This window comes from Sycon ciliatum, chromosome 12, assembly GCF_964019385.1.
Source record: "Sycon ciliatum chromosome 12, ocSycCili1.1, whole genome shotgun sequence".
In the NCBI taxonomy this organism is placed as follows: domain Eukaryota; kingdom Metazoa; phylum Porifera; class Calcarea; order Leucosolenida; family Sycettidae; genus Sycon; species Sycon ciliatum.
Genome location: NC_088654.1, coordinates 13,606,977 through 13,620,355, shown reverse-complemented (window position 1 = coordinate 13,620,355; position 13,379 = coordinate 13,606,977). Strand labels below are relative to the sequence as shown.

Sequence of the window (13,379 nt, the reverse complement as noted above, 5' to 3'; positions counted from 1 at the left end):
ATTGATAGACAACTCGGCGTCTCTGCAGCTGACTCTGTATCCCAAAGGCAATCGGTTGAGCTCAAAACTGATTGGGTTTAGCGCCAGGCAAAACAGTAACGGGGATAATGTGTCACCTTGAAATATGCCTCTTCTTATTGAAATGTTGCCGGTAGTGACCCTGCATCTTCCCTGCCCGCATATGTGCATTGTCGTTCTCCAGTTCTGCATGCTACGAGCAATAGTTGTGACCAAAGACGGGTGGAATCGATACATCGTCAAAGCATGTAGAATCCATTCATGCGACACACTATCAAATGCCTTTTTGAAGTCCAGGTATGCCATGACCAGATTTCGCCCTTTCGTATGGGCATCCTCCAGAATCATCTTATCCACCATCAGGTGCTCCTTGCAACCAAGACCAGCTGCTGCACAACCGCGCTGCTCCGTTGCAAGTATTTCATGTTGATTGATGTGCTGCCACATAATCTTCGATATGGCGGCGGTAAAGAGCTTGTACTGTATCGGAAGACACGTAATTGGTCTATAATCTTTGGGCATTGCCGAAGGTGGAGAAGTCTTAGGAAGGAGAGTAGTAGCGCCAGACGTCAACCATCCCGGAATGTCACTGTGGCCATCTATCACCCTCTGGAAGGCTCTCCGAAGGTAAGAGTGCAGGCTTGTCAGCCTCTTCCACCAGTACCCATGCAACTTGTCATGGCCCGGAGCCCTCCACAAGGCTAGTTTGCGCAGGCAGTCAGCCAGGATGTCCTGGGTGATAACTGCGCTACTCTGCACAGGGACGTGTTCTTCATAATATTCTGCTTGCCTTACATACCACTCGCCAGCGGTGAACGGCGCAGGTGTAGACAGAAGATCACTCCAGAATTCGGTGGCTTCACTCGCCTCTGGAAATTGCGGCGTCTCCAATCGATTTGAAGCACCACTAACAGAGTGTGCAGGCTCCCGAAGCGTCCGGTAGAAAGCACGCTCATTCATTTGGAACATTTTGTTGGCTTTTTTGGCCTTTTCATTTTCTCGGTATCGACGCATCCTGGCTGCTAGCGCAAGAAGTCGATCTTTCTTTCCCTGTAGCTTCATTTCCAACTCGTCTGTGTTTCCGACTTCAACTTCATATCTCCTCCAGAAGTCATGATGTTTCTCCGATGGATATCGTAGCATGCTGGTGAGTCGGGAAACATCCGAGCGGAGTTGATCGATTTCCCTTGTCAATCGGATCTGCCACTGCGGCGGATGGTCCTTGTCACTTCCGTTTTGCTTGGCATTGCCAGTCGGATGATTCTGACTGCCTTGGATAGTCGATATGCAAACGCAAGCACCAGCATACACGAGGCAATTGATCTCATGGAGCGACGCCTCACCATCAGGAAATAGCCGGCGACACACAAGCCTGAGCTGAGAGTTGACCATGGCGGTAACACTGTATAATAATTTATTTTGTACATGCTTTTTTGTTGGATTAGGGAGGCATTGTCGCTGTGCCATGTACGCCACGACCTCTGCACGATACCTCTTCTCTAACTCCTCCGTTACATCACTAATCTCCTTGGGCAGCAGCTCATCTTCCAGGTTGTACTGCTCAGCATCAGTGTTTGTGGCGTTTTCTACAGTCGGTAGATTGTATTATTATTATTATTCCGATGGAGAGCAAAGGTTTAATTTATACAAAGAAAAAGACCAAGGAACTACAAGGTACGCTATACTGTCCACTAACACCACCAGTTACTAAACAATCAGCTCATGCGATAACATTGCACGTCATGTGACCGACGGTACTGACGTTCTGCAACTAACTGGCTAACAGCTCTAGCACATCTTGGATGCACACTCCAACAGCCTTCCAACTTGGAAGGTTCTAAGTTATAGGAATAACATAAGGAAGGGAAGGTGAGCGCAATCAAGATAAGAACGAGCTGAAAGTCTCAGCTGTGAAGGACGTTGGCGGATGTTCATGCATGTCGATGACGATACTGGCAAGACCATTGGACAATACGGTCAAACCACGATTCAGGAACACAACGCCACATTCCACACATCTAGTGTGGCTCAAAAGATGCGAAGATCAATAAAAGGGAAAGCTATGCGAACAAGAATCATGAAAAACCGAAAGCCTCAGTAAAACAGCACTGTACTTCGACTATGACAATTTAGGTGGACAATAAGCAGCGGTAACAAGCAGTAGTTTCACACGATGATCGTTTCGCCGTATAGATAAAGACGGCTCATCAGGTGTGCAGGAATGGACTCAGATGGAGAGCCAAGGTTTAATTTATAGAAAGAGAAAGACCAAGGAACTACAAGTTACGCATCCACCTGGTTATCGCCCTCATTTCTGGGGTTGCTCCCCACATTAGCAATGCGTGCACATGCTACGAGATTGAGTTTAATAATAATAATAATAATATTAACTGGTTTTGAGGGAAAGAGACAAACGGGAAAAGTCTGAAGAAAAAATTGACTGTCACCACCAGGACTCGAACCAGGGACCCTCGCTTGTAGCCAGCAATGCTCTAACCACTGAGCTATGGTGTAGTCGTCATCCAAGCAGAGACCGTTCAACGTTTTCTTCAGACTTCGTAACTCACACTTCCTGTGAATCCACACAGGCGGGTGGGACGCAGCCCTCACTGTACCCACACACTTTACGTACAAACTAGCACGCGGGGAGCCCCAAGTCATAAAATATTAACTGGTTTTGAGGGAAAGAGACAAACGGGAAAAGTCTGAAGAAAAAATTGACTGTCACCACCAGGACTCGAACCAGGGACCCTCGCTTGTAGCCAGCGATGCTCTAACCACTGAGCTATGGTGTAGTCGTCATCTAAGCAGAGACCGTTCAACGTTTTCTTCAGACTTCGTTACTCACACTTCCTGTGAATCCACACAGGCCGGTGGGACGCAGCCCTCACTGTACCCACACACTTCACGTACAAACGAGCACGCGGGGAGCCCCAAGTCATAAAATATTAACTGGTTTTGAGGGAAAGAGACAAACGGGAAAAGTCTGAAGAAAAAATTGACTGTCACCACCAGGACAATAATAATAATAATAATAATAATATTAACTGGTTTGAGGGAAAGAGACAAACGGGAAAAGTCTGAAGAAAAAATCGACTGTCACCACCAGGACTCGAACCAGGGACCCTCGCTTGTAGCCAGCGATGCTCTAACCACTGAGCTATGGTGTAGTCGTCATCCAAGCAGAGACCGTTCAACGTTTTCTTCAGACTTCGTAACTCACACTTCCTGTGAATCCACACAGGCGGGTGGGACGCAGCCCTCACTGTACCCACACACTTCACGTACAAACTAGCACGCGGGGAGCCCCAAGTCATAAAATATTAACTGGTTTGAGGGAAAGAGACAAACGGGAAAAGTCTGAAGAAAAAATCGACTGTCACCACCAGGACTCGAACCAGGGACCCTCGCTTGTAGCCAGCGATGCTCTAACCACTGAGCTATGGTGTAGTCGTCATCCAAGCAGAGACCGTTCAACGTTTTCTTCAGACTTCGTAACTCACACTTCCTGTGAATCCACACAGGCGGGTGGGACGCAGCCCTCACTGTACCCACACACTTCACGTACAAACTAGCACGCGGGGAGCCCCAAGTCATAAAATATTAACTGGTTTGAGGGAAAGAGACAAACGGGAAAAGTCTGAAGAAAAAATCGACTGTCACCACCAGGACTCGAACCAGGGACCCTCGCTTGTAGCCAGCGATGCTCTAACCACTGAGCTATGATGTAGTCGTCATCCAAGCAGAGACCGTTCAACGTTTTCTTCAGACTTCGTAACTCACACTTCCTGTGAATCCACACAGGCGGGTGGGACGCAGCCCTCACTGTACCCACACACTTCACGTACAAACTAGCACGCGGGGAGCCCCAAGTCATAAAATATTAACTGGTTTGAGGGAAAGAGACAAACGGGAAAAGTCTGAAGAAAAAATCGACTGTCACCACCAGGACTCGAACCAGGGGCCCTCGCTTGTGGCCAGCGATGCTCTAACCACTGAGCTATGGTGTAGTCGTCATCCAAGCAGAGACCGTTCAACGTTTTCTTCAGACTTCGTAACTCACACTTCCTGTGAATCCACACAGGCGGGTGGGACGCAGCCCTCACTGTACCCACACACTTCACGTACAAACTAGCACGCGGGGAGCCCCAAGTCATAAAATATTAACTGGTTTGAGGGAAAGAGACAAACGGGAAAAGTCTGAAGAAAAAATCGACTGTCACCACCAGGACTCGAACCAGGGACCCTCGCTTGTAGCCAGCGATGCTCTAACCACTGAGCTATGGTGTAGTCGTCATCCAAGCAGAGACCGTTCAACGTTTTCTTCAGACTTCGTAACTCACACTTCCTGTGAATCCACACAGGCGGGTGGGACGCAGCCCTCACTGTACCCACACACTTCACGTACAATAATAATAATAATAATAATAATATTAAGATCGGCAATTATGGACGGCCCCGTATGTCTCATGCTAATTTTGAATATATTGTAATGGGTAGCCGAGTGGTAGGCGCGGTGAAATCAACAAGAATTACTTTTATTCTACTTCTTTCAGGTACACACCTGAGATATAATTATTAGTGAAAGAAGAAACGGCAAAATAACTGACTTTCTCTCCGGTGCACACCTGGAGGTTGAATAGCTCGTTATTATCAAAATCTCATCTTCGAGTTAGCTTTCGTTGCTATCTAATCTAATCTAATCTAATCTTCTTCAAAACAGAAATGCGCAGCCGCTTTTATGCAGCAGACGACGTACGCTTACATACGGAGATACACTAAATATACATCAGGCAAGCTCCGTATTAGTTCCGTACTGCTTCCGTATTGGTCGGGCAGGGATACTACACCCTCCCTTCCTACAGATTATCACGCCCTCGTGGTTTTCAAAAAATTAGTGAAGAGTTATGAACACAGCGTCAACCGGAAGATGGCAAATTATATCGGAAATGATAACGTTTAGAGTAGACAGAAGAAATGAACTGATAACAAATCATAAAGTAGAAGCACACCAGGTTCACACGATCTCACCGGGGTCAAAAGGGGAAAGAACTGTTCTCCAAATAGGACCTGAAAATCCACAGCACTCTTGCTGCACAACGCTGGCACAACCCGCCAGGAACATCGCAGTTCAAAAACCGAACTGAATACACTATAACTATAAGGGGCGTTGTCACACACATTGTCCCACGTTAGCTGGGTAAACCGTGGCTCACCATGATCAGACGCCTACCAAACTAAACTGGATTCACACACTCGCATAAAGGAAGACTGAAAAGTACAGGGAGACTGAAGGAAGACAGGAAAGAAAATGCCATACCTGGAATCAGCGTTAGTAACCACGGCGGCGGCTGGAGCTATGGTGGAGAGCAAGCCAGGTTTTATCTTCATCTTGGTTGAGCCGGTCACTCAGAGCGGCTAGCTCGGCGTCAGACAAATGACCTCCCTCCTCGTCTTGAATCGTGGTCTTCACATTGTCGATAGCATCGCTTTGCGCGACGTAAAGAGTGATGGTCTAGCCAGGAATAGTGTTGACGAAAATCTGCATCCCACCGACGAAGTACCAAGTGAAGAGTGGGCTCCTGCTTCCGACTGCGTGCCGGCGAAAATCAATCGCTGCTGGTCTTGGGGAATACCCTCCTTGTCTTGGGCAGCAGCCTGCCTGTCGTCGTCCTCATCAGCTTCGCCATCACCACCGGTAGTATACATGTAGGTAGCGCGTCGCTTGGAATCGCCATCGGAGTCTCCAGTGAGTGCCGTGCGGAGAGAAGGGTGGTCCACGCTAGCACCCTGACTGTGCTGCAAGCTAATAAGTAGGGCCAAGCCCAGGACGCCAATTGCGTGAGCCTGACTTGCCCAGGACTGAATTAAATCAGTTGAATGTCAAAGGCTGGCCGCTATATCCTCGTGCGTACATCTTCGTAAGTAATACCCTATCATAGGGCTTACAGTAATTGTTTTCTCAATCCTTCCCTGCACTGAAGTGTCGCTGAAGCTGACCCCTCAGGTCGGCGGAGATGCTCCAGTTTCACCACCACGGTTGCGTCTGCAGCCACCTCTACCATGCAGTAGTCTGTTCTCGAGGTTCATAGTTTCGCGTTAACCCCCCCCCCCAAAAAAGACTCGGTGCTTTAAAACTGCCACTACTACGACGGTCGACGGCAATGTCAATTTGAGGTTCTTTATCTGCATAACTAAAGCCCAGTCGGGTTCCTGGTGGGTCCATGCATTGTAATAGAGCGTGCGCTTGGTTTCGATTTGGTGGCTGCTTCTAAGGTTCTTATTCTGGTTTGTTTCGATGTTATCGGATTTCTATAGCTAGTGTGGCTCGGTGGGATTTGTGAGCAAGAGGGGCAATGACCAAAATTTTTCGATACATTAAGTGAAAAAGTTAAAATCATCGTACTAAACGTGAGAAGCAGACCAAAAAGTCCCTCTGCACAATCAGATTGATTATATTATTTGCCGTGAGTCACAGAAACGTCTCTTGAAGAACTGCAGGAGCTACGGCGGGATGGAGACTTATAATACTCAGATCATAGAATTGTAATCGCAAACCTAGAGATATCGAGAGTGTATGGTGTCTTGGGTAGCCTGACGCACAAACGGAGCATAAGCAGACAGCCCAGTGTCAATACACTACGCCTGGCATCAGAGAAAGAAGTACAGCTCGCCTATGCAAAGAAGCTATCAGATTCACTTGCAGAGCCTACTGGGGAGGCAGGAGACGACGTGCAGGAGAACTGGAACGCTATTCAAAAACACATTCACAGTGCAGCAGCAACAACTGTGGGATACGCCAAGAGAAAAACACCAAAAATACGATGATGCAGAACTAGAAGCCCTATCGAAGGAGCAGAGGCAGCTGCGCATACAGCTGACATTTGTCACTGACGACAAGAAGAGAGAATCCCTCAAACCCAAACGTAACCGAATTCAACACAAGGTGCGGAAGCTGTGCCTAGACCGTGCCGAGGAAGAACTGGACCTGAAGGCTAAGGAAGTAGAGAAACTGAAGAACGGCGCACAAATGTTCAAGGCAGTTGCCACAATGCGGAGGCGGCCGGCAGTGACCACGGTAGTGCAGGATAAACACGGCAAACTGGTCGGCAGAGCCCAGGAAGCAGTAGCTATCGTTAAAGAACATTTCCAACACCAGTTTACAGATAAACATGCTTCAGCCATAGAGCCCTTCATCGGTGAGCCTTGACCACTCGATCGGTCTATCACAACTTCCGAGCTCCGAGATAGCTTCAAGAAACTAAACAATGGTAGAGCATGTGGCCCGGATGGTATTGCGGCCGAACTCCTGAAATATGGTGGTGAGAAACTCCTGGAGGCTATGATCCGCCTGTTGAACAGGGTCTTCGAAACCCATCAGCCTCGGCCTAGGCACACTGATTGCTCTTCAAAAACCTAACAAAAAGAAGGGACCACCTGGAAATCTTCGTCCCATAGTGCTTCTAACTGCCCTCAGGAAGGCGGTGTCACTTATCACCCTGAAACGCATCTCACATAGAGTTAATACCTTTCTCAGTGACAACCAGAGTGGATTCCGGGCAGGACGATCAACGGTAGATGCAGTTTGGTGTCACAAATGGCTTGCAGCAACAGTCCAGAAATATAAGTATGTCATTGAAATTCTCGGTATAGACATGTCAAAAGCATTTGACACCATTCAGCGGCACCGACTTCTGGCCGTTTTGGAGACCTTCCTACTTCCGGATGACCTACGTTTGGTAAGGTTGCTCATCGCTAACACGACGCTGAGTTTTCGACTTGGAGGTTTTAAGTCTACCCCTTTCCACACAACAATTGGCACTCCACAGGGAGACTCACTTTCCCCTGTGCTATTTGTAGTCTATCTAGACGCAGCACTGCGCGATGTCCTCGCCACAGCCCCACCTCGCTGTCTTGCAGATAGCACTCTACCAATCGACATCATCTACGCGGACGACACCGATTTTGTCAGTACCTCATCTGCTTGGCTAGCACAGCTTGAACCTCTTGCCGCAACAGTTCTCAGGCAATGGAATCTCCATGTCAACGCAGAGAAGACCGAACACACAAAACTCACCCGGCAGCAGGATCGAGTCTCGGAAGAATGGAGAATGACGAAAAAGTTAGGTTCTCTGATTCGTGACGACGAAGACATCACCAGGCGAAAACAGCTCGCCACAGTGTCCTACAGAGCAATGTACAGTCTTTGGAAGCGGAGAACATTAGTGCGTGAGGAATTGAGACTGAGGCTGTACAACGTGTTCGTGATGCCGGTCCTACTGTACAACAGCGGCACCTGGGCACCCACTTCAGTGGCCGAGGCCCAACTGGATTCGTTTCACCGCAGGCAGTTGCGTAGTCTCATCGGTATTAGGTGGCCACAAACAATAAGCAATGCTGCTCTCTACAAGAGGTGCAAAGCACAACCGATATCTAACTTTGTTCGCCTAGCCAGATGGAGACGCTTTGGCCATATACTGCGCATGCCTGACGGATGTCCTGCTGTGGCGGCTATGATTAACTACTACCAGGTGAAGGAAACAGTGTGGAGGGGACGGCCAAGAACGACTCTGCCTATCGTGCTATCCCGTGACCTGCAGAGAGTAGGGCGGAGGGGACTCAAGACGTTGTCTGATCTCCTCTCCATCCGGGAGATTGCACAGGGCAGAGGGGAGTGGAAGGACCTTTGCGAGGACGTCTGCAAGTCCAATAGTGGCGTCTACGACTAAAACCAAATAATATTGCTCCGAAATATCACAGTACTGCTTTTCATAACTGCTGCGGTAATAGTAATAATTAACATCTTTTTTAAATACTAACAAAATTCCCCTCTCTAAAACGTAGTGCATGGATTAACATTCATATGCCACCATTTTACTGGATTATTCTCAAAACGGAGTCGACAATGCCCTTTATCCTGTGTCTGCGTCCTCTGTTCAATCTGAGCAATGCTGTCATGTGCCCCTTAGCAGGTACGTCTTGTATTGTATTTCTATTTCTGTTGTCATTGCTTTTTTATTTTTATTTTTCATTTCCCAAGTCCATTCAGCACGTGCGAATTTGTGGTCGGTTTACCACCGCTGACAATAGGGAGGTTTCGCTCTACGTAATTACGTATGAATATCCGTATGTCGTACGCGCCGGGGAGCGAGGGCAGCTTTCATACGTAAATCTCTCTACGGAATTCCGTAGGAAAGCTCTTTCCTACGTTGGGTCCTCCGTATCACTTTTTGAAATATTTCTCGGCATTTTCCGCATTTGTCCATGGCAACGTTCAAGCCGCGCGAAACACAAGGTACACACACCGTACACCACGTGCAAAATAAGATGGAAAACGCGGTTTCGGTTCATGGTGCATGCGGTGCACCGGTGGGCGCATGAAGCCAACGCGTCTCCAAAGCAACAACGCATGTTTAGTAGTCGTGGAGAAATCACGTAGAGCGAAACCCAACAGTTCTGTTTTTTACGTATGAAAATTCCGTGCAGTTCCTACGATATTTTCATACGTAATTCCGTAGAGCGAAACCTCCCTATTGACGCGTAAGTGCATAATAATAATAATAATAATAATAATAATAATAATAATAATATTGACTGGTTTGAGGGAAAGAGACAAACGGGAAAAGTCTGAAGAAAAAATTGACTGTCACCACCAGGACTCGAACCAGGGACCCTCGCTTGTAGCCAGCGATGCTCTAACCACTGAGCTATGGTGTAGTCGTCATCCCAGCAGAGGCCGTTCAACATTTTCTTCAGACTTCGTAACTCACACTTCCTGTGAATCCACACAGGCGGGTGGGACGCAGCCCTCACTGTAACCCACACACTTCACGTACAAACTAGCACGCGGGGAGCCCCAAGTCATAAAATATTGACTAGTTTGAGGGAAAGAGACAAACGGGAAAAGTCTGAAGAAAAAATTGACTGTCACCACCAGGACTCGAACCAGGGACCCTCGCTTGTAGCCAGCGATGCTCTAACCACTGAGCTATGGTGTAGTCGTCATCCCAGCAGAGGCCGTTCAACATTTTCTTCAGACTTCGTAACTCACACTTCCTGTGAATCCACACAGGCGGGTGGGACGCAGCCCTCACTGTAACCCACACACTTCACGTACAAACTAGCACGCGGGGAGCCCCAAGTCATAAAATATTGACTGGTTTGAGGGAAAGAGACAAACGGGAAAAGTCTGAAGAAAAAATTGACTGTCACCACCAGGACTCGAACCAGGGACCCTCGCTTGTAGCCAGCGATGCTCTAACCACTGAGCTATGGTGTAGTCGTCATCCCAGCAGAGGCCGTTCAACATTTTCTTCAGACTTCGTAACTCACACTTCCTGTGAATCCACACAGGCGGGTGGGACGCAGCCCTCACTGTAACCCACACACTTCACGTACAAACTAGCACGCGGGGAGCCCCAAGTCATAAAATATTGACTGGTTTGAGGGAAAGAGACAAACGGGAAAAGTCTGAAGAAAAAATTGACTGTCACCACCAGGACTCGAACCAGGGACCCTCGCTTGTAGCCAGCGATGCTCTAACCACTGAGCTATGGTGTAGTCGTCATCCCAGCAGAGGCCGTTCAACATTTTCTTCAGACTTCGTAACTCACACTTCCTGTGAATCCACACAGGCGGGTGGGACGCAGCCCTCACTGTAACCCACACACTTCACGTACAAACTAGCACGCGGGTAAAATAATAATAATAATAATAATAATAAACGTGCACTTTAGCTCCCGGATCTCTGTCTCTCCTTTCCTCTGTATTTCCTTCGTTCTCTCTTTCTCCTTTTCTTCCTTTTCCGATTCCTATTGCATTCTATTCGATGCAGTTTTAAGCAGATAACTATACGTCGAAAATATTTCCGGAAGTATAGCGAAGGTACATGAGCTTTGCCTATTGGTATGAATATGAGTACATGCGGCCGCCTCTCTCATATTTTTGGAGTTCTGCACATTCATCAACACATACTGTAATATTATACCGTGTGCACATTATCATTATGATTATTAAAATATATATTCCCGTACCTATGCAGAAGACGTTACTTCAGTAACGTCTGGCGCTAGCCAGGGTCCACACAGCTTTAATTTGGTATTTGTTTGTGTGTTTGTTTGTGTCACGCCTGGCGCTATCCGTATCTGACGGCAAAAAAGCATAGGATGTTATAAATTGTTCAATTCTCCTTTTTTTTCAGGCATATCCTGGGATTCGAACCCTCACTATCGCCCTACATGCATTCCCACATACACTTCGCATTCATACCCATTCTTCCAAGTTGCTTTACGTTATTATCTTGCGTTTGAAAGCCCTATTTGAATATTGCGGGCAGCTGTATGTGGCCAGCTGTGTTTGATGGTACGGTACGGGAGACGGTGTCGTATTACCCTCGATCATACCTGTCCCGTACCTATCCCCTACCGTACCGTGCCATCAAAGACGGCTGGCCACAATGCATATTTAAATAGGGCTTTCAAATGCAAGATCACAATGTGAAACAACTTGGAAGAATTAGTATGTATGCGAAGTGTATCGGGGTATGCATGCAGGGTTCGCGATAGTGCGGGTTCGAATCCCAGGTTATGTTTAAAAAAGAAAGGAAATTTTTAAAGAATTTATAACACCCCTATGCTTTTTTTTGTCTAGGTCATCAAGGCAAAAAAGCATAGCGTAGGGCCCTGAGCTTCCAAGCTCTCTCGTTAAATTTTGAATAGGGCATTCCCACAGGCCTAAGGCATTCTTATGGGGTACCCTATATGTTTTGTATGGATGAGCGGAAGTCTGATAGCGTGGAGCAAATACGAACAGAAGCAGGGAGCGAATTCCAGCGATCTGCACCTAAGAAGCTTAATGCGTACAGGCCATAGCGGACACATTCGACCATCCCAGGCGTGCCGCTCCCTTCCTGAAAGTAAACCAAACTATTTTAATTCACTTCCTTCCAGTTCTTTTACCTCTCTCCGGTGCCCCCACCCCCCCCTTAAATGGCTGTGCACGGCTGGTCAACATCAAAATAGGGCCAGTAGCATTATTAATAAGAGGGAAACCGCAGATGAAGACGAGCAAAATATGTCCTGGCTTCCTGAAAAGTGGTCACATATAACTTGAAACTGTTAGATACCACTCTTACCTACAGTTACAGAACTATCGACTTATCGTTCGCTGACTTACTGGTAGTTTGATAACGCTTCGCTCTTCATTGAGATATCTACCATTCTCTCTTTTTTCTCCTTATTTTCTCCCCAACCCTCCTTCCCTGTAACATAATAACATATTCGCTGCCTTGTCATTGAGCATTTGTGCTCGTTTGGATTTGCGAATTCAAATAAAGTATACATGCATACATACATACCTGACTGGTGAGGAGGACAAAGACATTTGTATCCTCCTGATACCTGACTGCAAGCTTCATGCGGTCCACACATTGTGCATTCTGGCTTCAGGCTGCACATCGGACCCTGCAGAGTGAACTCACTGCCACATTGGCAGTGGAAGACATTATCAGATGAACTGTTGCAGGTTGGGTATCGGTTGCACGTCTGATAGCGATCCTGAGTGTCACAAGTTGCTTTGGCTTCACAAGAAGATCCAGTAAATATCTTGCCAAAGGGACAGTGACAAAAATAATCCGACGCAGTGGTTTGGAAGTAACATTTTACTGCTGCACCAGAACAAGTATTTACCACTGCAAAGGAGAGAAAGAATGTGAAATAAAAGCTTGTGCAACAAGTTATTACCAGTAGATTTAAAAGGCGCATTGTTGGTGTGAGATTCGGCTATATCGAACTTCCCTTTCAAATTGGTATTACATAAACTTGAGCCTCCCTTGTAAGCTGGGTGATTTGTTGCTTCGCGTCGTCAAGTTACAGTGCGGCGGGTATGTCATTGTCTTGCCAGTTTCGTCATCAACCAGTAACGTTCGGCATTTTTTTCCTGCCGCGGGACCTAGCTCATCCTCCTTTTTTTGCGCTTTCTGTTATTATTATCATTATTATTATGAAATGACATGACCCAAAGGCAATGTGCCTGTCGAAAGGGTTCATTTGATTGAAAGAGCAGTACTACTACTAGTACATGTAGATGTCTGTAAAATGACAAGTAGGGATTGATGAGGAGAGAAATGGGGAAAATCAACTGCAAGGTGGCGGAATTCCGTTGATTGCATAAGCATGGTCAGCTGTAAATTTCCTGAGGGCAGCTTTGAACTTATAGAGCGAGGCTTCCCATGTTAGACTGGGGGTAAACAGTTCCATAGAATAGCAGTTATGTTCGGCCTGCAATCCTCACATGATTCCATTGCGGGACAAGGCAAAGACGGACTACTCACGTTGCGATTAAAATAGCGCTACTTCAATAGC

General features: G+C 47.1%; 1 protein-coding gene across 1 annotated transcript in view; it reads right to left on the bottom strand.

Annotated features, from left to right (window-relative positions):
• LOC135828885 (fibrillin-3-like) overlaps window positions 1-13,379 on the bottom strand; it is a 136,572-nt gene that overhangs the window by 25,903 nt on the left and 97,290 nt on the right. The window contains exon 15 of the mRNA XM_065341315.1: window positions 12,374-12,706. Within this exon, the coding sequence (XP_065197387.1) occupies window positions 12,374-12,706 (333 nt within the window). The remainder of the gene's footprint in view (window positions 1-12,373; window positions 12,707-13,379) is intronic.